General features: G+C 41.6%; 1 protein-coding gene across 18 annotated transcripts in view; it reads left to right on the plus strand.

The window, feature by feature from the left end:
* The window catches only part of CDH13 (cadherin 13), a 689,068-nt gene that overhangs the window by 41,961 nt on the left and 621,639 nt on the right, over nt 1-25,468 (plus strand). For 17 of the 18 annotated variants that reach the window (XM_067540161.1, XM_067540162.1, XM_067540164.1 and 14 more), the window contains one exon: nt 12,065-12,204. The exons of the other annotated variant lie outside the window; for it this stretch is intronic. In XM_067540161.1, coding sequence (XP_067396262.1) covers nt 12,151-12,204 — 54 coding nt within the window. In that variant the 5' untranslated portion in view covers nt 12,065-12,150. Of the gene's footprint in view, nt 1-12,064; nt 12,205-25,468 lie in introns of those variants that run through there. 18 annotated transcript variants of the gene reach the window in all.

Consider the following 25,468-nt stretch of genomic DNA (forward strand, 5'->3'; position numbering starts at 1 on the left):
CATTCAGATATTCTAGCTGGAGTTCTTGCTATCATTTTCTGATGTTTTCAAGTCATGGGGATTTCCCTAGGACACCATGAATGTTCTTAAGTTTGCCATGTTGAAGTTGGCCATCAGGGACCACAGAAAGACTCCCATCGACTTCAGTGAGTTGTGGATCAGGCCCCAGGTGGGCAAGGTGCCTAGATGTCTAAGATGAGCTGCTTTGATATTCCAGCTCTGTAGGAGGAAACAATGGGGGTTTAAATGGTACTTTGACAGCTTTTTATAGATTTTTCTTACCTTAGTGCTGACAAAATAATATCCTACCAACCTCTAGGAGTTTGAGCGTTTATAATTGTTAAGCAGAGGAACAGAGTACAGTAACGATAGCTCTTTTAAAAAAAAAAAAAAATTGCCATTGGTTTAATACACCTGGGAATTAAAATAGGAGGTCTACGGGGGTGAAAGGCTTTGAGATGACAGAGAGAGATTGTAAATTCATTATCTGCCCTAACAACATGGTGGCTCATAGTTGTGCCCAGATAGGAGCAGGACAGGGAAATTATGATGATGCAGGGAATCTTGATTTCCTCCCCTCTGCCCCCCCTGCGCGCGCGCGCGCGCGCACACACACACACACACACACACACACACACACACACACACTCACTCTTCCCTTGTCCTGGGGGGAGGTTGTAAATGACCCTTTTGGAGGGGAAGAGGCTCGCTCCCCTCCCCCCATTCACTCAGCCAGCTCCTCTGGCTTGTAAGAAGGGCAGAGCCAAGGCTTCTCCCATTTCCTGACATTCACCACCCACTTGATCACAAAGGGGAGTATTGGACAAGTTGGCCCGACTTGACTTTCCTTCCTTTCCCCTGCCATAGACAGCCGTAGTCTGAGCAAGGCCAAATAAGGGAGGGGTCTTACTTCCACTTACCCCCCTGCCCTGGCTGGGACAATCTAACCCAAATTATTTTATTCTAACGCATTCATTAACTAACCAGGAAAATGGGCAAATGCTATAGAAATGCATATTTCATTTGGGGCATTGTTAGATCGGAAGACCAAAAAAAACCCCCCTGAACCTGTGGTAAAATGTCCACATAGAAGATTTCCAAAAGAAAAACAAAGACCTTTGTAGAAAAGTATTTTTCCATACCCGGAGACCACCAGAGGTGATTGTACGTGGCCTCAAAATGATTATGCTCAAATATTCTAAAAATAGGAATTGAAAATACACACCTACATGCAACATTATGCTTCATGTCGTTACACCTGTTGTAAGAATGGTCAATATGAAAACAGCCAGGTGGCATTTGAATTTTATATCTCCGAAAAATGGACTGCTCTTATGAATTTTTGAAGGTAGACACAGCTTATGTGAAGCTCTTTTTATATTCATAAAAGCCTTGTTCCATCTCAGAACGTATTAAGAGACACCCTTTAAATGTTTTAGTAGCGGCAGATTAATTTCCTGTGCTGCATATTGAAAGGAAATGGTCAGAATTTGTTTTGGAGAATCGAATGAGTGTATGAAAATATGTGAAACTTGCTAGAGGATTATCTGATGAATAATGTAAAGGCTAAATATGAGCCAACTAAAGAAATAACCTAACAAAGAGAATCCCTCACCAAACAGGCCAACTGAGATTTACAAACATAGAAACAAAGCTCTGTGCAAGCATACACAAGAGAGAGAGGCAACTGTGGAATTCTAGAGCTGCAATTAAAGAAAAAAAATCATACCATTTTTAGATCTCTTTTAATTAGATAAATGAAATATTTAGGGATATTAGGCCAGATGAAAATCTATGCAGCTCCACTGAAGTTAGTGGAGTTATGTTAACATATGCCAATTGAAGATTTGGTCCGTTATGTTATTTCTCTCTCTCTCTCTCTCTCAATTGCTATAACTACCCACCTTTATCTCCCCTAAAAATAAAATATATCTGGAGACAGCATGCCAGATGAAGTGGAGAGTCAGTTAAAAAATATCAGAATGAAACAATGAATTTCAAAGTGAATATTTTTGCGTGCTTAGCTACTCACAATATTGTAAACCTAAGTTACTTGTGACAGGAGGGCCTGTAATAGAGTGAGAGTTTTTTATTGCTTTTCCTTTCCTCTCCCTACTTTCCTTTTACTGTGACAGAGGCTGGAGTGTGTGCTGAATGAACAACGTGTCCTGGTGTATGTCATCACTCTTTCCTTTCTCAAACTTTTTTTGCTCTATTAATTTCTTTCCACCTACAATGCGTTAGCAATACATACAGAACCTTTGAATATACTGATATATAGCATGTGAAAATAGATGTCCAGATTTTAATGTCTTAAATGTCCAGATTCACTTTCTTAAAACCTGGCTTTATTTCCTAAAGCTGAGAGTTCAATGACAAGTAAGAGGAAGTGGAAAAGCTCTGTGGAATATGGTAAAACTGAGCTAGCAATGTGAAGTTGGAGAGGAGAATGGAATTAAAGTAATGGTTTCCCATCTCTTCCCCCAGGGTCTGTTAGTAGTCAGCAGGTGGCATTTTGTCTTTCTGGCAAGAGAGTTGTGTGCAGGCTGGTGGAATAGACCGGAAGAAGAGCTCTGTCTAAGTGCAAAAGCTTGTCTTTCTCACCATCAGAAGCTGTTCCAATAAAACAGATTACCTCTCCCGTCTTTGACACTGAGGGCCAAATTCTGTTCTCATTGATACCAATGTAAGTAACTGCACTGACATCATTGGAATCGCTCAGGATTTACTCCAGTGTATCAGAACAGAATTTGGCTCAAGGATTTTCAAGGCATGATCCAAAACTTTCTGAAGCCGGTGAGAGTCTCCGTTGATTTCCTTGGGTTTTGTATCATGTCCGGCAAAATTTCAGCCAGGTGATTTCATGGACTTTCTGGAAGAACTGGGGTTAGAATCAAGTTCTCTTAACTCCCAAGTTTTTATTTGATCTTCAGAGCCATTTTTCATTTATCACAGCTAATGAAGAACTGTATTGATTTAACGGAGAAAAAAAAAAAAGACAACTCAGGAGTGCTTTTCTTACAACTTGGAAATCATTTCAGGTATTAGAAAGGCTTTTTGGAAAGGCTTTCTTTGGGCTGGCTTTTCTGTTCATTTGACTGACCTGTGCTTCCTTTATGGAAGAACTACAAAAGCAAAACTGATCAACCAAGTGCAACATCCAAAGTATAAATGAGATTACACGTATCCCCCAAAAAAGCATGTTTTGTCTTTTAGTGGTTTGGGCAACATAAATTGCCAAGATCAGAGTTTTTAATAGTGGCTTGCAACTGTGAAATGCATGACTGGTTATTAAGCTAATGTCTTGGATGTCTCAAATATGTATCAATTTTGTTTAATTTATTACAAATTGTCAAAACTGCCACATTTGACTTCCATAATGTATAGTTTTGTTGCAGGTACAGGCAAGCCCCCTATGAGTGCAATTATGAAACGCTGGTAAAATGATGTGGGCTTGAAATAATGAATGTTGAGTGGGCTAAAACATGAGTAAATGGGCAGGTTTGGCAGGGACACAGGAGTGCAAACCATACAATTCAATATACTTCAAGCTTTATTGTAGTCATGCAAGAAAAAAAACATTCGTGAAAGGTATGGTTATGCAAATCGTGTCCTAAGTGTCGGCATTTGGAAGGCCTCTGGATGCATTTGCCATATAATCGTCCAAAAACATAGGCTGTTAGGACGGGAGCCTTTATTTGCATTTGGAGGATTAGCAGACTGTTTATTGTAGCACCCTTAGCTCTTAAGTGCACTTTAGTTGTTTTTCCAACAGCACAGAATTTATTCAGAGTGGGAACTTGCTGATAGATTCAGCCAGGAGAGTAGCTGCCAGATGTCAATGGAATGCACGGGACCTCGCTGCTGATGGATGATAATTCATTAGTTACCTTGAAATGGGCAATGTGTGTAATGGGAACCAGTGGGCTTTAGTCAAATGTAATAAATTGTAGCGAATACTGGTGAGTGTGTGTGTGTGTGTGTGTGTGTGTGTGTGTGTGTGTGTTGGAGAAATACAGATATTGTTATAGTTATGTGTATAGATAACAGTGTGTAGAATAACAGGTTGAATAATGTACTGAATTTCCTAATATTTTAAATAAGTATTTAATATTTTCTTTTCGTTTTTCTTTGAGCTTTAGAGGCCTGATCCAATGCCCAGAGAAGTCAATAAGTTCTTCTGTTGATTTCAGTGGCTTTTCTATCAGGCCCTTAATGCTAGAGAATGATGCACAAATATTTGTGCATATTTATAAACTTAATGAAAAATTTTGATTTAAAACATTCATCCATGATTCAGCCCACTGCAGTTTGATCCAATGCTTGCGTAGACTGTCAGACCCTTCTCCTTCCCTCCCCGCCTCTTCCTTGAGGTCTTTACTGAGTCAAACGGCTACCAAAGTGTCAATGGGATTTTGCTTGAATAAGATCCTCAGGATCTGGTCAAATTGGTTTCCATAATCTTTAATATTAATCTTTAGGGCTAAGGATTGATGCTTACAGGGATTTGGATACTTTCTGCATGGAAGAAAGAGATTTGTTGTATTCTCACAGCCCGATTAAAGAGATGCTGTCAGGCACTAAAGCCATAAAACCTGACCATGCTTGACAGAGGCCCTGTGCAGAAAGTCTTGTCTTCCAGTATCCAGGGATGCGTTTATTTCCCAGTGCACCGATACTTCCTCTTAAATTAACTTAGGTGAAAAGAAGACACTTGACTCTGTCAGCTTAACAACAAACAAGTGAGTTCATTTGCACGAATTCCAGTCCTAGTGTAGGAGGGAAAAGCATGCAGCTGTTGGGAGAATAAATACTACCTTGGATCCCAGAAGGCAAGAGCTTTTAGATGAGTGACTGCTGCTGAGGTATGTTAATTTTTCTGCCGAAATACTTTGACAATGCCCTGTCGAGAAATATGCCTTTTCGGTAGGGGGGAGGGGGAGAAACGCAAATTGGATTTGATGTGCTAAATGGATCCCTCGTGTGGAAAGCCAGGTAGATTTTATCCGGGCATGCTTTTATCCGTGCAAGTGTACAACTGCACTCTTTGTCCACATGGCATGTACTCTGATGTCCCAATGGAGGGTTGCCCGAACCAGACCTGAGTGGCACTGCGGGATGAGTGTGGGTTCGCTCTCCCTGGCACTAGGCTGGAGTAGGGTTACAGCGCTGGGACAGAGGATGCTGTGGTGAGTGGTTGATGCCCTCTCGGCAGGGTGAAGAGAAGGAGACAGTGGCAGTGGAGAAGAATGACGCTGGCCTATGATTTTTCGTTTCCATTCCACCCCCCATGAATTTGGACCCTGTCCTCAAAAAAATACAAAAGGCAGTTGATCGGTCACCTTATTAGAAAGTTTGAGAGCCACTGCTCCAAGGAGACTGACAAACCACCTTCGTCTGATGTCAAATCTGTGCTGGCCAAGACAGAAGAAGTCACTTCTGAACCTGGCTATTGACTGTGATGGCTACTTCCATGGCTTGGCAATCGTCTTACTGCAAGAGTTGAAATCCGTATTTATACATTTCTTTTAAGGAGGTCTTTAAACAGAGATAAAGATACATATCTGCCCTCAAAGACACTAGCACCATTCCCTCTGCACACACATCAGAATTGGCCCAAAGCATGTTTAACTGTTAAAGGAGAGATGTGGGTGAAGTTTGAAACCAAGGAGGCAATTATGGGGGAAGCTAGATGAGATGAAACAAGATTTAGAGGAATAGCATTTAGAGCTCCATGGCAGAAGTCACCTGGGAAATTGGTGACCACCAATCTTTCTCCGTATGTTATGCCTCTTCATTATTAACTTACTTGGTTGATTGTATGTGGATGTTCTCCAAAGAGGTACCTCTGCTCTGCCAATCTTCAATTACTGTCTAAAAAGTCACTATATTCCTTGCTAGCAGCACTGAAGAAAATCATTTGGCTCTCCGCATAGAAGCTGGAACAGCTTCATCGGAGCTACCACCAATATAATATGACAAGCACTATAATCTCTGCCAATATTTGTGTGTATGTGTATGAACTGTTGTGTAGTATTGCAGCCCCGGGTATATTTTGTGTGTTCTGGTATGAAAGGCAGTGTAGCATTTGTAGTCTGTTTCTATAACAGCCTTTTCAGATAAATTAATGACTTGCAAATTCACAAGGCAGCTGTACTGTTCTTGTACCTTATTTGTACATCAACTGTGCTGTAAAGTGGCTTGATCTTTCAAGGTATTGAGCACTTCCTGTGAGGTGTATGGTACCCTCAATTGCTACTGACTTCAGTGGGCACTGAGCACCTGACAGTAGCCTTACAGGGATGGGCCTTTATCTGTGTTTCTTACCGCTGGGTCATGGGCAGCCAGACCTAGTGGTCAGAGCCAAAGTTCCACAATTATGGGATGGGAGTCAAGAGTAGGCCAGACCAGCATAACTGGAGATCAGACACAGAGAACAAACTTGAGAACAGAACCATGAATCTGTAACAAGAGTCAGGCTGGGTCGGGATACCAGAGATTGAGAGTCAGGAGACAAACTAGAGATCGGGTCAAACCAGAGGAGCGGGAACAGGAGGCTCACAGTCCAGAGCTGGGTGGATCCCAGTTGCATGGACAATTCCTTTTCCAGTGCTGGGTTTATATATATGCTGTGGACCAATCAGGATCTCCCAAAATTCTGCCAATCAGGTTCCAGGACTGGCGCCTTGGGTCCTGGTTCAGCTTCTGCCCTAGCAACTATTAGCAGGTCTTTGGGCAGCTGGTTAGAGCTTACCAGTTCCTACGCGTCCTGTGACCCAGGGTTCAAGACCTGAGATTCCTGACAATAAACAGGACAGGTTGATTCCTATTTTACAGTTAATCAAATATTAAGTGTGTGTGTGAGTATATATGAGAGAGAGTGAAAATAAGAAAAGAGATGTAAATTTGCAATGAACACTAAGAAATACAAAACCAAGCTATTGGTGATCTTGAAAACCAGTCCTTTTTATAACTGTGCCTGGCCAGCCTTCAGTAAATCCTAGTGGAGTCTTGCCCAAAGGGATGGAGAAAGATATGGAGGGTAATACTCCAGGGGTGTATACTCACCGCATAGCATGCAGCCCAGTTCAGCGGGGGTTCTTGCATGACTCTATACTGATGGATGGATGGTTGCCAGCATGGTTGGAAATGGAGACCTCTGTCTCTAAAAGCATGAGCATTTACCTGAGCTAAAAAGACCAGGTCTGCTAGACAAGGCTGAGGCAGGCTCCTCAACCACTCTGTGTGGCATAGCTACCACTAGAGGAGGACAGAGCACCATGCTGAATAGATATGGTTTAATATAAAAAATGCACCTGGGGGGGACCTTAGTCTTCAAATAAGTAAAAGCTGTTATAAAGATGAAGGTGATCAGTTTTTCTCCATGTCCATCAAAGGTAAAACAAGAATCAGCTTAATTTCCAGCAAGGGAGATTTAGGTTAGATTTTAGGAAAAGCGTTCTAACTATAAAAATAGCTAAACCATGAAACAGATTACCTTGGGAGGTTGCGGAGTCTGTGTCATGGGTAGTTTTTAAAAACACATTAGACAAACAGCTGTCAGGGATGGTCTAGGGATACTTGGTCCTGCTTCAGTGTGTAGTGCTGGACTAAATAATCTCTTGAGGTCTCTTCCAGCCCTACTTTTCTGTGATTTTTATGATATTCTACTCAGTATTTTAAATATCAATCCAAATGGATGTGCCAAAACTTATCAACATCTCTTCAGCTCAACAAGTCGTGAGCTTCTTTAGTTTTGGTCAAAACGTCATCACCTGCTGTCGAATTTGATCACAATATAAAAATGCATATTCATCAGTTATTCAAGTTGTAATCAAGAGCATAGAGAACAATTGCTTGTGACTTAGGCAGACTACTGAATCTCCAATAAGCATGATTTCACTATCTTCTTCAGAAGGTTACATGACCTTACATGAGGTGAAGCAAGACATTGGGGCTTGTACTGTCAGTTGAGAAATAGATATATGTACTGTATACAGCATGATTTATTGTGGCACCTTACATTGTCTTGGCTTAAAATTGCTTTTTGGCAATGCAAGAGTGCAGGTTCCCCTATTTAGTTTGCAGCTTTTACAAATGACTCCCTGGGCATCTGCGGTGCTATCACTGTGAGATTTCTATGGGCCAGATTTTCATTAATTGAGGCCAGAGGTAAACGTGTACGTGGTTGCTTCCTATTCTCTGTTGAATTAAATCCATTACACCTGAAAACCAAACATCTTGTGCATGCAAATGAGCATTTGGACCTGAATACCTGTTTGCGTGCACAGACTGCTGCATGGTGTTCCTGAAAAAGATTGTCTTGGTGGAATGATCTATCTGATGGGGACCCTGAGATGCATAATTTTCAGACTATGGGCTTACATTTCCTTGCAAAGGGGAGGGAGATGTTGAAGGAGGAGTGAAGGAGTAGTCTTGCAGGGGCCAATGATATTTCACAGGGTGGTTGCTTTCATCCCGACACTGCTGGTCTCCTCTCCAGAGCCCCTGTGAGGTAGGGAAGTATTATTCTCTCCATTTTAAAAATGGGGAACTGAGAAGCACAGAAACACTCAATGACTTGTGTCACCTGTCTGTGCCTAGGGTAGACCATCTGCAAACACCAAGGTCAGGGCAGGCTGCAAAAGGAGAGCAGATTTTCCCAGCACTGGTGGGTGACATTGAAGTCAGACACAGTATGAAAGGGTATAAATGTCTGTTTGAGGCAGATAGGATTAGGGTCAGGGAATGAAGTGGTCCTATCACTTTTCCTTGCAAACACAGCCAAACTTTGGAAGAAATTTAGGCTAAGCCTTATTATGATAACAATAAAGACAACCCAGGAAACTAGTAAATTTGGACTATATCCAGTGCATATGCTCTGTTTGGAGCAAAATAGAAATTTCATATGCTTATGGGGCTATGTGCATTAATGATGCTTTATAAATATTAACAATACAGATTATGCGTTATTGTATATATATTATTGTAATCATACTGTGGAAGATATTTTGCCAAACACACAACAATAATCCTCTTAGCAAAATTAACCAGGCATTAAACTGAGAGTTGAGGCTATGTATTTCTGTTTATAACAAAGCTGTTTGTTTGTCTGATGGTTTTTCAGGATCAGAATAGATATTACATGTTTTGGATTCCTTTGCTGAAAGGAAGTGACTGACTGGCATATTTTTAAGATTATTTCCCAATTACGAATGCCATCAGTTCTCATGCTCACACCTACCCAACCTGCTTTCCTAAAGCCTGCCAACAGTTCACTGAAAAAAGAATGTGAGTGGTGCTTACAGATATCAAATTTCTATATTGCACTGCCTATTGTTTTTACTCTCCTATGCTGTGCTTTTCTTCTGCAGAAGCCTTTGATCTTGGGATTGATTTTCATCTGTCTTCCTGCCATCCCTCTCTCTCTCTTCTTTTTTCCCTCTTTCCTGCTCTTAATTTCGTAAGGTTGACTTTGCTGTCAGTGCAAGGGGTTTGACTTCTACTCATGCTAATGGGAGTTGGTGTGTAAATTCAATTCGTGCCAATGTGAGTTAGTCCTATGCATTTCTTACGCATTGTGGATTTTTAGCTCCTTAGGCATTGGGGGTTCCCCTTTAGCTAGTTTTCCTAACTCCAATTTCATGGCATACTGTTCGTTTCTTTCCATTCTCCCAGCCTTTCTGCAGTTAGGCTAGGTGAAAACCTCTTAATGCTACTTGTAGTTGGAAGAACGTACTCTGATGGAATATTTCCTTGCTTGAATTTATTTATAGCCTTTGAAATGTGTGCATGAATCTAAATTCACTGAAGTGTGCATCATATCATGCATGCACTGGGGACACTGGACAAAATATAAATGAATTTTATTTAACTTCTTGCCTGTATCTAAGGTTTTGGGGGGAAGGAAATGGAGGTGTTAGGTTTCTCTCTATTTGTATTTTAGTATCTTCATCTAGGATTGCAAGTGCCTAAATAAAAACTAAATCACTTTCTGGAACATGCGGTTTTCTTGTCATAGTCCAGAAAACTTCATATTATTTCATTTCATACGTTGATTCCACTTTACTGAATCAGAAACGGACAGATTGGTAGTAAAAAAGCAAGATGGAGATTTTAAATAAACTTCATCCACCCACTGTGACATGTCTCCTATGCATAGATGCTGTACTGGATAGTCGAACTATGGTAACACTTGACAACACTACCTCATTGTGCCAGTTTAAGACATTGTTCTGCCACCCTTACTGGTGCTGAGTGGTGCATTACAATGCAAATAGCTATGATCATTGCAGTGGGACTACTTGTGTTGTAAAGTTCTGCTTGTGGTGTATTGAAAACCGTTGTAGTTACAAGCTATCACTTTTAAGTTACAAGCATTTTCCTGGTCCTGCTTGCAGGCGTGGGGGCTCTGTAGAGAAGCATGTGATTTTTGGCTCTTCACCAGTTGGGTTGTGCTTCTCCCTCTTTGGGAGCAGCCTGCTTTCTCTCCTGCTCTGTAATTGGCTGTTGCTGTGTTATAGTTGTGGAGTCTGGGAAATAAAGTAGTGTTACGCTGCAACCTTTCAGGAAGACTATAAATGTGTTTGGTTTTTGTTTTTGTGTTTTTTTTAATTCTAAATTTCTGCCTGTATTCCATGAACATAACACTGTGGTGGGGTGTATAAACCCCACACTAGAACCAAGAGGGTTAAGGAGAAATGCTGGGCCCAGGCGACCCCACCGAGTCGCACCTGCAGAATGTGCTCCAGATAGAGGTGGAGCTCAAGAGGGAGCCAGACAGCTCAGAAGGGGCCTGACGAGGCAGGGAGAGGGAGTTGCTCTGAGAGCTCCTGAGGAAGAGTGATGCAGAACCCTTCTCCTGGAGAGGAAGAGCCTGCTTGTTGAGCCGGAGGGTCAGCTAGTACCTCTTCTCTTACTACTGCAAGTCTTTTTGAAAGAGAGCAGGTGGTAGGAAGCGGCCCAGGGAGGGCAACCTGAAGGCATTCCTGGGTGCTGGACGTTTGGTAACCCTTACAGAGCCCTAGGCTTGGTGTCTGGTGGAGTGGGAGGGCCTGGGCTCCCCTACCCAACCCCCTCCCCCTGTTAAATAAGGCACAAAACCCCCTTACTTTCTAGACTTCCACCTGAGGGAAGGAGGAGAAGGATAAATACTTTTTGAACCCCCAAGTGAGATTGGACAATCATGAGGGTCAATAGCTGAACCTCATATTTTTCTAGGAACTGATTCACACTGAGGGTGGCAGCGGGGAGAGAGGACTGAGTGGTAGCCTGACTGGAAGGTCTAGTCAAACCCCAATAAAAGACAGACAGACTGCCAGCAGTCATGAAGGTGGTCTGGGGAAAAGAGTAGAGAGGTGGAGAACAGAGCCTAATCTCCTAACCACTAGGCAGCACCACCAGCCAACACTACTCAGTAGGCATAAGGTTAAACAGAGTTGTGAACTATCTTTATGAAGCTGAGAGAGAAAGATGGTGTCCGTCAGTGTTGAAGAATACAGAATTGTGAATTGAATAATTTCCGTGATTGTCCCTGGTAGACCTTTTTAATTGTGACCCTTTTATCTGGTAATGTAACCCTGCAGGCTGGGGCTGGTAGTGGGTGGAGGAAGGGCTACAAAATCCCAAACAAGCAAACCCATTTTTCCTGATAACCAGAAAAATCACTTCATGATCTTCCAGCTCCTAGCTAGATGGTACAGGGAATTTGAAAGACCAGGGGCAAATGGGTTCTGCTTACCGGTGCCACAAAATCCATGGCCTGCCTGAAACGAATGACACTTCTCTCTCACAGGGGTTCTCCACCCTGAAACAAGTCAAGGAAATTGAATGTAGAGAATCACAGAGAGCAATGGGAAAAGCAGAAATACAGTCCAAAGGGAATGTGAGAATCACAGAGCTCTGCCGAGCTGTGAGAACGCCCCTCTCCATAATCACAACCCGTTTTCCTTTTGCCTTGTCCATCAATGACCTCTTTCTCCAGGACAGAAACCTGAAGAATACAACGTAATCGGATTTTACATGGTGTCTCTCCTAACCAAATTTACCTCAAAACACTTTCCAGTGACCGATTAAAAAATTGAGGACAAAGTAGGGAAGACGCTGTTGGACTCACGCAGTGATACGGGGGGGAATGCTCTTGAAGCAGCAATGGCATGTGAACTGGCGGAGTGGAAAGAAATGTATGAAGAAAAGGTCTGGCAGGTAAGGAAGCGCACGTTATTAGATGGTTTTATAACCCAGTAATGAATTCGGCACAGATGGTGATCTAGAAATGAATGAGGTGCCAATGAAATTGATTAAGGTTGGAACTTATGTTGTTGTGAAACACTGGCAACCTATGATAGTATCACAGCCTTATTGTCTACAATTGGGACCTACATTTGACCTGTAATTAGGTCTTTAACATGGATAGCAGACTGACGCTTCCCTGCCTATGCTGCAGAGACCTCAGTGTAAGTTTTTGAAAGGCTCAGAATGAGTAGGAAATACAGAACAATGGGGATAATGAACCTGTCAGTTCTGTCTAGATATCTATATCCATAAACTGCTGCATTGAGGTCATGGTAGCACTTTTTCTCCATTGCATAGCTTATTCCTAGCCTTTTACTCTCACTTTTTTCACAGAAACTGTAACATCTCAGCAGGGTAGTGGGAATAACAGGGTAACTCAAACCAGACAATAACCAAGGGAACAGTTTAATGATATTGCAGGCTTCAAAATCACGCCCTCGCCAAATGCAGGAGCAAGAAGACATTCGCTGTCCATGCAAGTAATATTATACAGGCACAGAGCTGCTTTTATGCTCCATTTCCTCTCTGTCTGTCATATCTACATACAGTGACACTGAAGTATAGATTGTTTGTAACACTGATTCTTGAAAGAGAGTGATTGTGGCAGATTTTTTTTTCTTTTTACTGCTTTCTTCTCACTGAGACTCTTCTAAAGACTCTCCAATACATGACATTCTTCCATGCCCTAACATCATCTGCCCTGCTGATGAATTCTTCCAAAAGGTCCCTCAGAGCTACAACGATGGTAAGGTGCCATTAGGGATGACATCTTGGCAAGAATAGTAGGTTCTTCTGTGATTAAACTTTCTGAGGCATGCTTCCATTAGTAAAGGATTTCAAGACTCATCTCCAAAATGGACATCTGAAACTAAAATGTTCTGTTAGCGCATCTGTATCATGCCAAGATTAGAGAAATTCTCGTAACGTACAATTAGAACAAAGCTTGCCCTAGGAAGACCACACCAATTTCAAGGTAACTTTTAAAGATTCAATTGTGGGGGAGATTGAAAGTCTTTTGTTGTGTGGTGCTTTTTTTTTTTTTTTTTTAACTGAAATATTTAATGGATGGCAAAGTTCTTTAAGTGCCTTTTAAATGAATTTCTGCCGACATTTTGATTTCTTTGCATCTCCCAATTTTGTTTTTCTTTTAATTTCTATTGATGTTCATCCTGTAGCCTAATTGATCTTCTGTGGCTGATATCACAAAAGGGAACTGACAGTGCAACAAGAAGTTTGTAGAACCATAAATATTTGATCAGACACTGGAAATATCATTTTTATATCTGTCTAAACCAGCAATGAATATTTTATTTTATTTTTAAACAGAAATGACGGTAAGCTTAAATAGAATCCTGAGTTTCTATGTCTAGGTTCATGATGCACATTTAACCTTAAGGTTGAAGTGAAACAAGCTTTGTGGTTTCAACTCATTTTATGTTGGCCGGCAGGGGTAAACATAACATCTCTCACAGTTCAGGAAAGAAACTAAAACAGGTAATCAAAGGCAAACTATAAAACTCAGGATAAAATGGGATTCAACCCAGACTTTTTTATTACTGAATGTAAATAGGTTCTTCGATGCTATACAAACCCACCACATCGATGGAATGTGACATTAACCAGTCTGAGTTTCATACAGCACAGGAATAAGCTTTCATGTACTCCTTCACCTTAGCTCAGTGGTCCCCAAACGTTTTTGGTCCATGTCCCTCCCCTTACCTGGTCTGTGCCCTGTCAGGACTCAGGAGCCTGGGCTGTGGGGCTGGGGCCAGAAGTGGGGTCGTGATCAGGGCTGGGAGCCATGGCCAGGAGGGGGGCCGGGAGCTGAAGGCCAGATTCAGAGCGGAGCTGGGGGCAGAGTAGGGCTGGGTAGCATTCTCTCCCCATTCCCTGTGGGGGTGGGCCCGGGCTTTGCCTCATGCCCCAGAATGTATATTTGGGGGCCACTACCTGCTGCTTTGAAAAAACGTTTACACTACTTAGCTCACCAAAGGCATCAGAGAGAACTTGGGCCAAGCATGCATCGTTCTATCCTATCTTAAGTGAACCAGTAAGTAGCAGTATGTTTCAGAGAGGGGGCACTGACACCCCTTTCTACTAAAAGAAACCCAACAAACCTAAACCTGTGAGCAACCTCCTCCTTAAATTCATAAAAACTAAAGAGTCGAAACCCCTACGCCAAGGTGAATTTTTACCCCTAAAAGGGAGAAGTCTAGAGACTCTAAAAGTCCACTAGGGACTTGGTTATTACTATTGATTTTATGTGGAAGGTGCTCGGATACTTTGGTGATAGGCCGAAGCATGAAACTCGAGGATAAGATGGGCATGGGAAAGGTTAAAATCTAACGTAAAAATTATTCTTGTGCCCAGTGTTCCCCATGACATCAGTAGTGGTGATGTTAATACATAAATCTGCTGTTAACTGCATTTGACTTTTATCTTTGATATTCGTCCTCTGATGGAGCGATTGACCCTTCTTAGTGAAAATGTCAGCAGAGGCTCTATTTGATTCCTTTGCTCCACGTCTCTGTGTTCCATTGGCCATTTCAGCTGGAGAAAATAACCAGTAGACCAAAAGAACCATGGCCCGGTTCCAAAATCTAGGTTTGAAGTGAATGAAAAGTAGCCTATTGATTTCAATGGGTTTTGGGCCAGGTTCTTTGTTGACCAAGAGAAACTAGTGTGAAGAGATCAAGCTGAAAATTTCAACTTGAATTTTCCACTCACTATGTATTGCATTTCACTGTTACAAAACCTGTTCAGGTTAGTGCTGAGATCATTGTCTAGTAGTGTCACAATTCCCATCCGTCAAGGACTTTTGCTATTTTTAGTCTCTATATCAAAAGCAACTCTATTTAAATACAATATAGTCTGCCCTTTAATCCTCACAAGCAATCTTCTGCAAAACCAGAGAGGAAGTGATAAACTGAACATTAATTCAAATCTTTGACTGTAAAATTACTGTAATAAAGTTGCATTGAATTTTAAGGAAATCCTGTTGGTCTTGGCATGTTTCAGTGTGATGGCTTAAGTGAATATGCAAATACAGTAAACAGAAAACCCAAATCTTTCTGCAAAAGCAACTGAAATGGATATTAAAAACATTGAAGATCTTTGAAAATATAAAAGGTGAATAAATCATATCAAAAATAGACTGTTCGCTTTTGTCGCTCATTTGGCATTGTGCTCTTCTGGGAACTGAGTGAAATCCAATGGATTGTGGGACCAAAGCTGCCTTTTTGTATATTTACTGGTACTTAACCCTAATTTATACAGTTATTTAATTTACTCTAGTCATGCATATGTGAATAAGGAAGTTTACATATTTTGTTTATAATTTATAATTATTTAGGCAATGGTATATTATAATGGCCAAATTACATGACTGGTGTTGAGTTGTCAAGGCAGATGAGGCCAGTTTATCTGATAAGCCTAATACAATTTGTCTGAGTATGTTATTATTTGGGTTCTGGGACGTGGGTGGGCACAAGCCCACCTACGGCTAAAAGCCCCTCCTCCAGTCTAAAGGGAGGAGCTACTAAGCCCGGGACTCAATTGATTATGGGGGACAACAAATGGAAAACTCAGGAACAGGCATGAAGGTCAAAAGGCTAAACGGAAGGAACCTGAAGGGGACATGGGACAGAAAACCCTGGACAGTACCCACTTCTCCTAAAAGTAGCTAAGGAGTCCGTGGACGCAGCCCAGAGGAACTCTGCTCGGATACGTGATCGGACAGAGGGAACGGAAATAGGCTCCACTGTCACAGAGCAGCCCCTCAGCCAACATGCTCTCCCTGGTGTTATAGATGGCCACCTTGGCCAAGGCGAGGAGGAGGCTGATGAGGAGGTCCCGTGACTTTGTGGGGCCATGGATGGGGTGTGCATAGATCGGAAGGTGTGGGGAGAAGTGCATCCAGAACCTCAGGAGGAGGTTCTGGAGGAGCTGGAATAGGGCTGCAACATGGCGCACTCCAGATATACGTGCCCCAGGATCTCCCTTATGCTGCAAAAGAGACAGGTATCGGGACGAGGGGGGAACCACGCAAGGTACACGCCCGTGCACAAGGCTACATGAAGGAACCTTCAGTTAATACCCCTGGCGGGCCGTGGAACCAAGGTGGACTATAGAGTGGCTCACCAGAGTTTCTTTGACTATGTTGAGAGGTTGACAGAAAATGCTGGACCTTGAAGGGTAGGGATTTGCAGGGGCTGGAGGCAAAAGATTTTTTGCTTTACATGGGAATGCAATTTTTCAAAACCTCATAACTGAATGGTTGCCTTTTTTTTTTCTTTTTTTTTTTTGACCCCATGTGTGTCCCAACTCACTGGTTGAGAAACTGTGTTCTAGACCTAGACTAGTAGGCAGACACAGACAAATATGTTTCGTCCATTATTACTTTAAGGATCCAAAATGCACTGAAGTCCATGGATCAGTCCCTATGTGAATACATCAAAAGATAAGGCTAAAGCAAAGCAAGAGACACACTTTAAGAAAATGCCAACATACTTCTTAACCATAACAGAAAATAATTTTAAAAACAGGCAAGTAAGGAGTGCTAGGTTAGTTCCAGGAAACTATTTTGTGCATCACCAGTCTAATAAAAGCTTAAGCTTTCTTCTCGTAAACTATTTGTGAATCATATGAGAGAAATTCGGTCTGTAAGATGATTGTTCTGTATCCTATTGCAAAATAACAGCTCAAGACAGTATTGTGGATTGTCTTTTGTTCCCTTATACTCTTAAATTTGGTTCTCTTCCATGCTCACAGTCCTGCTTTGAGAGCTCCATGAAGCCTTGTGGGAGAGAACGCCTTCATCTGTGCTCTTTTGACTGATGCCATGTCTATGTAACGGGGATTATAACAGCACCGTAGTTATGCTGGTGTAACCCATAGGGTAGATGCCACCTACAGCGATGGCAGGGGTTTTCCACCACTGTAGGGACATCACCTCCCCAAGCAATGCTAGCTAGGTGACCAGAAGCATTCTTCTCTTGACTTAGCAGCATCCACATCAGAGGTTTGGTCAGCATAATTACAGTGCTCAGGGGTATGGATTTTCACAGCCCTGAGTACCGTACATATGTGGACCTAATTCTAAGTGCTGACCAGGCCTGAGAAACCAGCAGGGGGTGGCTTCTACACTAACTCCCTTTCCTTAGAGGTTGAAGGTTTTTTCCATCTCTCTAGAGCAGTCTGTGAAAATCCATGAGTCTGCAACCACCTGGTTGCAACACAAGATTTATTTAGAGCAGGGAGAGAGAAAATCCGATTGAAACAAAAGAAACACTTTCTATATAACATATCTGGTCTCTTAAACTCTGTAAATGTTGTTATAGATTGCTCCCATTTGTGCAATTACAGTTAAAAGCAAAATTTCATATTTCTAGTGAATCTACCTTTTCTCTCTTTCCTTTCTATGGGTAGCATGTCTGAGACTCAGCCTCTGGTCTTTAGGAAGGTATAGTTGCCCCTCCTCTGAGTGGCAGCAGATGCTGGAGTCCTGCAGGTCTGTTTCCCACTGGAGAAGTGATGGAGTATTTATGTTAATATAAGGAGTATGGTGTAACTATCTGTGTTAGTCCCCTAGGACAGAAATGGTTCAGGACAACTGTACCTGTATTCTTTCTCCATGCTCCACCAAGGACACCCACTTTCAGGCTTCTGGCTCCCAGCTGTTACTGCTCTTGGGCAGAGACCCATGTCTTTCTCCCTCCTGACTGGAGTTTTTTCAGGCTGCATGGTTTCCTGCCTACCATGTCCAGAAAACTAGACTACTGAAAGGGACAGGTCAACCTCATGGAAATTTGGAGAAAATTTTCTAAGTTCAGTCAGCTAACAGGTCAACCCCTATTCTAGCAAACGGGTTGATATGATGGCTGGTAATATCCTGCCTGTCCATAAAAGGTTGCCCAAAAACCCTGCACCAACTGTTCAAACCACACAGGCAGATGCACTCCCCTGCACATCCTGCTGATGGGCTGCGGCCCATGCAAAATGTTCATGGAAACTTTTGTGGAGTCTAGAGATGAGCCTAGAGTTGCATTATTGTAGTTGACCTATATGAGGGGGAGGGTCAACATTTAAAGGTGGAAACCAGCCCTCTGGTGTTCCCTTCAAGTCGGTGCCTTTTTTTCCCTGGCTCTTGGTCTCTGGTGACCCTGGTGTCATCCTCCACTCCTTGGAGCTATCCAGTGGTCCAGACTTGAGCTCTGATGGTTGTTGCCCTGGCTTGGGGCTTTCTCCTCTCCCCTTCTGATTGATATTTCACAAATGGTTCTGATGGGGAGAGCCATCTGTGAGCTGACGCTCCTCCCAGATGCTGGTGTTCAGGTGGAATGGGATCCTCTTTTTTTTGCATACCAAACCCAGGGACAAACAATGCTGTCTTTGTGGAATGGGTCCCAGATGCATGCCTTGTCTCCTCCCCTCCCTCTATCCTTCTGAATAAATGTGCTCACTTAAAGTGGAAGCATTAAAGAGAAAACATATTAAAAAAATAAAAGAACCCTATGCATGTTAAGAAGGTTACTAGAGATTGTCCCCAGCCCCAACCAGGGCTCTGGTAAGAGTCAGTCCTTCAAATCCCACAAAGGGATTTTTCTATGGTTACAAATTCATAACAGCCGTAGCTCAGAACATGCACATCCATAAATAGTTCAGCCTTTCTTTTATACAGCTTGGGCCTTTCATCTTGGCCTCATGGAACAAGTGACAAAGGCCCTCTCCTCAGGGCCTAGCTTCAAAAGACTGGGTTTTTGCATAATATGGGGGAGAAGGGGGAACTGCATTCACCTCCCCCCAGTTATTTCCCAGGAAATCCACTTCACATGTATTGTCCCAAAAATCCATTCTGGTCTGCAGTGTTGTTCAATATAATTCTTTGATCATCCAGGCCCACAATAATGTGTGACCTTTCCATTTAAAACAGTGTACTCCAAAGATAATTCAACTTAATTCAGCCAAGTTTTTCAAGGATCATGCAGGAAATTGCCTTGCCTATCACAGTCTCAAACAGCACACAAGTTAACCCTCTTCTTCAGGAATTTCAGCTGAAACATCAATGCCTGATGCCCACAAAGCTACTTGGCCTCAAGAAGTGACTCTAGTTAGAGAGGCTAAGGCACAGAACAAGCTCTTCCACTATTTCCTACAGCTCCCCTAATCCTAAAAACTAACAGCAATACAACACTTCTTCGAAGACCAAGCACGGCTCAAAATGATGTGTGTAACAGCACCATTCGGTGACTCCTGCCATAACCGTATTTTCCCTTGAGGTAATAGGTGTCTCATGTCATATGTGCTCTCCTCTGGTATCCTGAGAGTCCCTCAGTTGTACCTTTTCAAGTTACTTTTACCTTCTTGCCCCTACAGACATACACTCTGAGGGTGATATGACTGGGTCTTATGTGACATCTATTGTGTGATTCCCAGATCCATTCAGGATTGAATTAGTCGCGTTGGATATTCTGGCCAGTTTGTTATGCTAAGATATACACAACTGCCAGTAATAATCAAAAAAGTTGCAAAAGGGTATCTACTAGATTTTAAGCTCATTCTTTCCATGCATATCCTTCTGAACTAATAGATTAAATCTTGGTATAAATTGTTTTAACCTTTCCTTAGACTAACATTATTGAAACAAACAAAGTGGTATGTGGTGACGATCAGTGAGCAATCAGATAAACAATCCCTGGGCATCCTTGCTTGTATTTAACATTGGTAAAAAAAAAGAATCTCCAACCCAAATTCTCCCCCTATTTTATACTTGAGCAACTGTAGCCATGGTAACATTTACAATTACTTTTCTCCTGCAGGATTGTGTTAAGTGTCCTTGAAATCTGAGATATCAAAAGGCAAGGATGCCCATCACAAATTGTGTGTGTATTTGGGGTGTGGGTGCATGGGGGGAATCATACTGATTTGCAATAGGGAAGTCTTGACAACGAAGGTGTGTGTGTGTGTGTGTGTGTGTGTGTGTGTGTGTGTGTGTGGGAGAGAAAGATTTTAATGAATTAAGGTGGCAATGTCCTGTATATTTCTCATATGAAACAGTGAGTGACCTTCATCCATTCCTCTCTATGGATCCATGGAGGGACTATAATCTTAAAGCTTCTTTTGATCTCTCAAATGTACACTCATGGGAACAGAACAGTTGATTATTGTTTTGTGATATAATCTGTCCTATGTGCAGGCACTCTCAAAGGCTTTTTCTTATTTTACTTCACGTACAATAAGGAGGTTATGAACATTTCAGAACCCAGGTGACAAGAAGAACAAGGGAGGAAGTATTAAATAAACCCTTCTGCATTTTATAATTTAAAATTCCAACCAGCAGAAGCTGCGAAACAGAGAGAGACATGCAATAAAAATATACTTGATCATAGGAATTGCAAAGGCAACATATTTCATTTGCAAGGTTTTTCTATTTCAGGTCACCTTACACACTCTGTTTAAAACAAACAACAAAAAACCTAAAAATTCTTTTGCCATTTTGAGTGAGACAAAACATTCAGTACTGATGCATTGCACGTTTGTGTTCTGTCCCGCAATACTGAGCAGCTCCACAGTTTTATACCTTGCTTACTATGTTATGATACTTTCAAGGGATTAACTTGACAGGGTGAAAAACAGCAAGATGTATATTTGAGTAGAGATTAAAAAAAAATACTGAGACACAGCATTCTGCTCTGCTGTCAACAATTTCAAGGTGAAAAGCCCACCAACATAGCAAATAATGGAAAACACTTTTCAGAGGTTATCATAATGTAACAAAAAACTATCCTCTTTTTTTGGTATACTTCAAACATTATAGCACTTATCCATGGCCTGAAGATCAATAAGGCTGAACGTTCTTTTTCATTATGCATTAAGCATGTGAGTGGAAAACTCAGTGAGCATTAGAATCTGGTGACAGCTGTACATATGTGCAACTTACCCCAAATGCTGCACAAGTTTAATGCATATAGTTAAAGGTATCTGGCCTAAAATAAAGTTTACTCACAGTGAATAGCACCTCACTCCATAACCCCATTAGAATAAAAGAGAAAGCTCATGGAGGGTACCATCATGACTCTGGTTAGGTATACATGTAGGAGAATAAAGGGGTTAAGGTAGCGTTCACTACACTCTCTCTCTATTTCTGGGAAGGCTCATAGCCTCTTGCTGCTACTCTTCCAATATGGGTGGGTGGGAAAGTGGGTGATCAGAACTGGGAGTGGGTAGAGCCTTTTGCAGGGGAAGGACTCTATGCTAGACATGTGACTGGAGCAGACTACTACTTCCCTGGAGCAACAGGGAAACCAAGGATAAGACTGTGGTTGCTTGTTTGCTCCTGGGGCAACATAACTATATGTTATATAGTTATATATATATAGTTATATATATAGGCTTTAGATGCTACTAAATCTGAGAAAAGGTATCAGAATCTGACCCTTAATGCTATTCAGCTAGAATTTGTTGTATTGCAAAAAGTATTAGGGCCCCATTCTGCATAGTGAATAGTCTCTTTGCCTAGTAGGTGTTCTCAGGATCAGGTCCTTAGTTACACATCGTATCTTTCATATAAAATATACGTTAAGTCACTTAACAGAATTGACTAATGACATTCCAAAACTTAAAAAAAAAAAAAAAAAAAAAACCCAAAAAACAAAAGAGAGGGAAATTAAAATATGGAGGCACAAGAGAAAGGAGATTTTTTTTGTTAAGACGTCAATATAGGTGAGAGGAGGCTGATGCTGAGAACCAGAAACTGTAGAGAAGAACGCCTCAAACTACCAGAAGTGAGACTGCATGAAGTGGGAGATAATAGGTGGGGGCAAGGCAAAAGGAGAGAGACCATGTCAGGAGACAAAATGCATGAACTACTGGTAGGGAGAAGTGCTTCCCTCTCCCCCCCCTCCAAATAGATTGACAGTTTTGACCTGGAAGTGCATTATTTAGTAAAAACAGATCAAGTAAAAATGAAAGGCCTAATCCCAACCTGCTAAGGGCTTCCTAAGGCCTATCTATGTGGGAAGGTTAACCATTATAACAGTATAATTTGACAGGTATAATTATACAGGCATGATCTCCCATGTGGATGTTCTTGTTCCAGGAAAAGAGATGGTTTTCAGTTTAGCTTTAAACCTCTTCGTAACAGACAAACTAAACTAAGAAAGACACTCTTAGTGCCAGAATAAGTGTGTTTACATGGGCGCTGTGTGATATAATTTATAGTTTTAAATTCACACCCATGCACACAAGTCCTGAGAGTTCCTGAAAGCCCTTGTCCTTTCTGTTCTTGAAACCTATTAAAGAAAACCAACCAGGTCTTCTAATTTCACCTTGTAATTCCTACGTCAAGCCTATATCTTGTGGCTGAGCTAGAGGAAATATATTTTTTTAGAAGGACATTCAGTCCGATACTTCAAGTGATATAGAATCCACCACATCCCTTGGTATGTCCAAAGTTGAAAGATTCAGGCTGTCTGAAAGCACTTTTGGATTTATTCCCACGTTTTCCTTCAGAATTATGCTGTGCTGCAAATTATTTTCGTAACCCTAATAAAAGTGGAGTAGAGTATGCTACTGAATTTGTTCCCTCCTCTGTTGAGATGTGCCGTTTTGTGTTTAACATATGTCACTTTTGGTTTTACTCTCCCTTTATTCACCATCAAGCATTGAAATAAACAACATTCAGAGACTAATATCCAGTGAAAGTGAGAAACTAGACTAGAAATAAAAACAAAAACAAAAAATGTACAAAAATTCAACTCATTCTTTCTATTCTAGCGAGTATAATACTCCATGTTCTACAACAATAATAACAAAATGATCAATGCCCTAATTAAAAGCTAATATTATCTCTCCATTTCTCCTCCCCCTGTATTATAGCAGCAATTAATGTTTCTCTGCTGGCTCAATGGATCACATTTGTTACATAAGTTATACATTTCATATCACTAATCACGATTGTTTGAGTTATACTTCAAGCACTTGACTGTCGATTTCCGCAGCTCTGCTTCAGTTACAGAAACCTCCTAAAAGGAAAGATCCGTCATAGTCAATTAAATGCCTTTGACATTCTCTTTTGAAAATATGCATTGAATAGATTCTGCATATGAAAGCACAAAATATCCACTTCATGGGCTTGGCAGGTGCACGAAAGCTAAAACTCAGCTGCTAAGGTTGTAAATAGTTCTGCCGTGACTGTCAGTAATGCTATATTTTTGCCATGGAAATAAGAATCCGTCACATAGGTATGCAGATCATTCCACTAATTAAATAATCTTTAAACTAGATGTTACCTTAGTATTTTGAAACTTGAAGGATAAAACTAGAGACCAGATAATGACTGTTTTAATAGAGTACTTCATAATAAACCCTTGCTAAAATTAATACCTTGAAGGGAGAGGCTGTCAGAAGTGCTCGGCATTGGCCTAGCTGTGCTTTTCAGTGAAGCCAGTGGTAAAACTCCCGTTTCCTCTAGTGGCTGTTTGAAAAGCATTTAGAATTGGTCTAAGTCCCACCCTAAACGAACAGTTTTGTGAGTACCCCTGTGCTTTACCCACCATTCTTTGCCTTACTAATCCTTCCAGAAACATAGAGCCCCAGCCAATAGATCTTTTTATGGAGGGCTGAAGTGGGGGAGATGCTTCCCCCCCCCCCCCTTTAGTATTTGCTGGCCAGATTGGGCCCTTTTCAGCCCCACCAAACCTCTAGGCATTCAGGATGACTTGGTGAAATAGAACCAATATGCTAAGGTTGCTTAACTTCCCGCCAACTGGAAGCAGTCATGATTATGTGGCTAATTGCACAGTTATCCAGAGGTAACAAGCAGCAGTAACACAATCAGCCTTCACTACTGATCTTTCTAATAAACCAGCCCAGGCAACTGAAGTGCTGCGGATTTCCATTGGAGTAAAATATGTAAATCCATGCCCCACGTCTAGCAGCTTGTAATAATATACTTTACATATATCTTTGATTCCCACAGTGAAGTTAACGGATGTGGCCCTAGTCTTACAAAGCAGTTAAGCACGTTTCACTTTGAACACATGAGTAGTCCCATTTGACTTCAGCGAGACGACTTATGTCATAACATGAAACACGTTCTTTCCTGCATTAGGGCTTTACTCTGCTAATCATGTTGACTATCCCATTAAAGGATGAACCTTGACAATGGCGAGGAGTATTACAATAAATGTACAGGAGTATATTAACTTAGAAATAATTTCCCAGATAATTGGTCAAATAATTAACGACTTGTCTGTTTTCTTGGGAGAGTTGATCAATAGACCTAGGCAGTTAATTCTTTAACAAAATAGTCAATGGTGATAACTGCCTAACTGCTATTCCAAACTGATTATTACAGTGAAAAGTAAAGAATATAATTGCATTTAGACACATTTCACCCTTTGTAATCTGACAATATCTAGATGAATGTTTGGAAAGGGTTTATAAAATGTTCACAAAGGGTTAATCCTTTGAAAGAGATAAGTGGTTGTGATATCGTTGAGTTGCTGCATTTAAAATATGCAGCATTTAAAGAGTAAATAGTTGGCGTCCAGATTATTTGGCAGTTTCCAACACGAGTTCCACCCCGACACACATTTATAAAGTGAAATGTTTCCATGGGTTTCACCATGCTTCTTCATACCAATTGGAGTGCCAAAGGTTGGATTTAACAAGCAGCACAGTTTACTGAATCTCTCATCTGATTAAGGGCATCGTCATGCCTCCGCTACACTTGTTCTTGCTTGATACCATGACTGCCAGTTGATATTATCATGGGATTCAGTCCTTTGTGCTTTAGGATCTGATCCTGCCAGGTGCTGAACACCTTAGTGAGAGCAGAGGATGAAGATTTAGGGTATGCAATATTCACGAGCGCCCTGGGTTGAGTGTGTGTGTGTCTGCAGTTTCTTTCTGGCTTGTGGTGGAGTCGTCAGCAACTTGGCCTTCCGGCCGAGTCTCTCTCAGTCTGTGTGCAAAACATGCAAACTCCTACCGGGTTATGTGACTCGACCTAGCCTTGCTCAATGCCCTCCATAATGTCCTGCAGCCCTCCCCGGGCTCAGTCCTCTGACAATCCAACCGGGCCCATCATGATCCCCTCGGTTGGCAATGTCTCTGTAGCCCTTGCTGGGCTCAATCCTCAATCTGACCAACAGGGCTTAGCTCAATACCCTAG

The sequence above is a fragment of the Emydura macquarii genome, unplaced genomic scaffold, assembly GCF_026122565.2.
Source record: "Emydura macquarii macquarii isolate MOO-44397 ecotype Brisbane River unplaced genomic scaffold, CSIRO-AGI_Emac_v2 contig_561, whole genome shotgun sequence".
NCBI lineage: Eukaryota > Metazoa > Chordata > Testudines > Chelidae > Emydura > Emydura macquarii.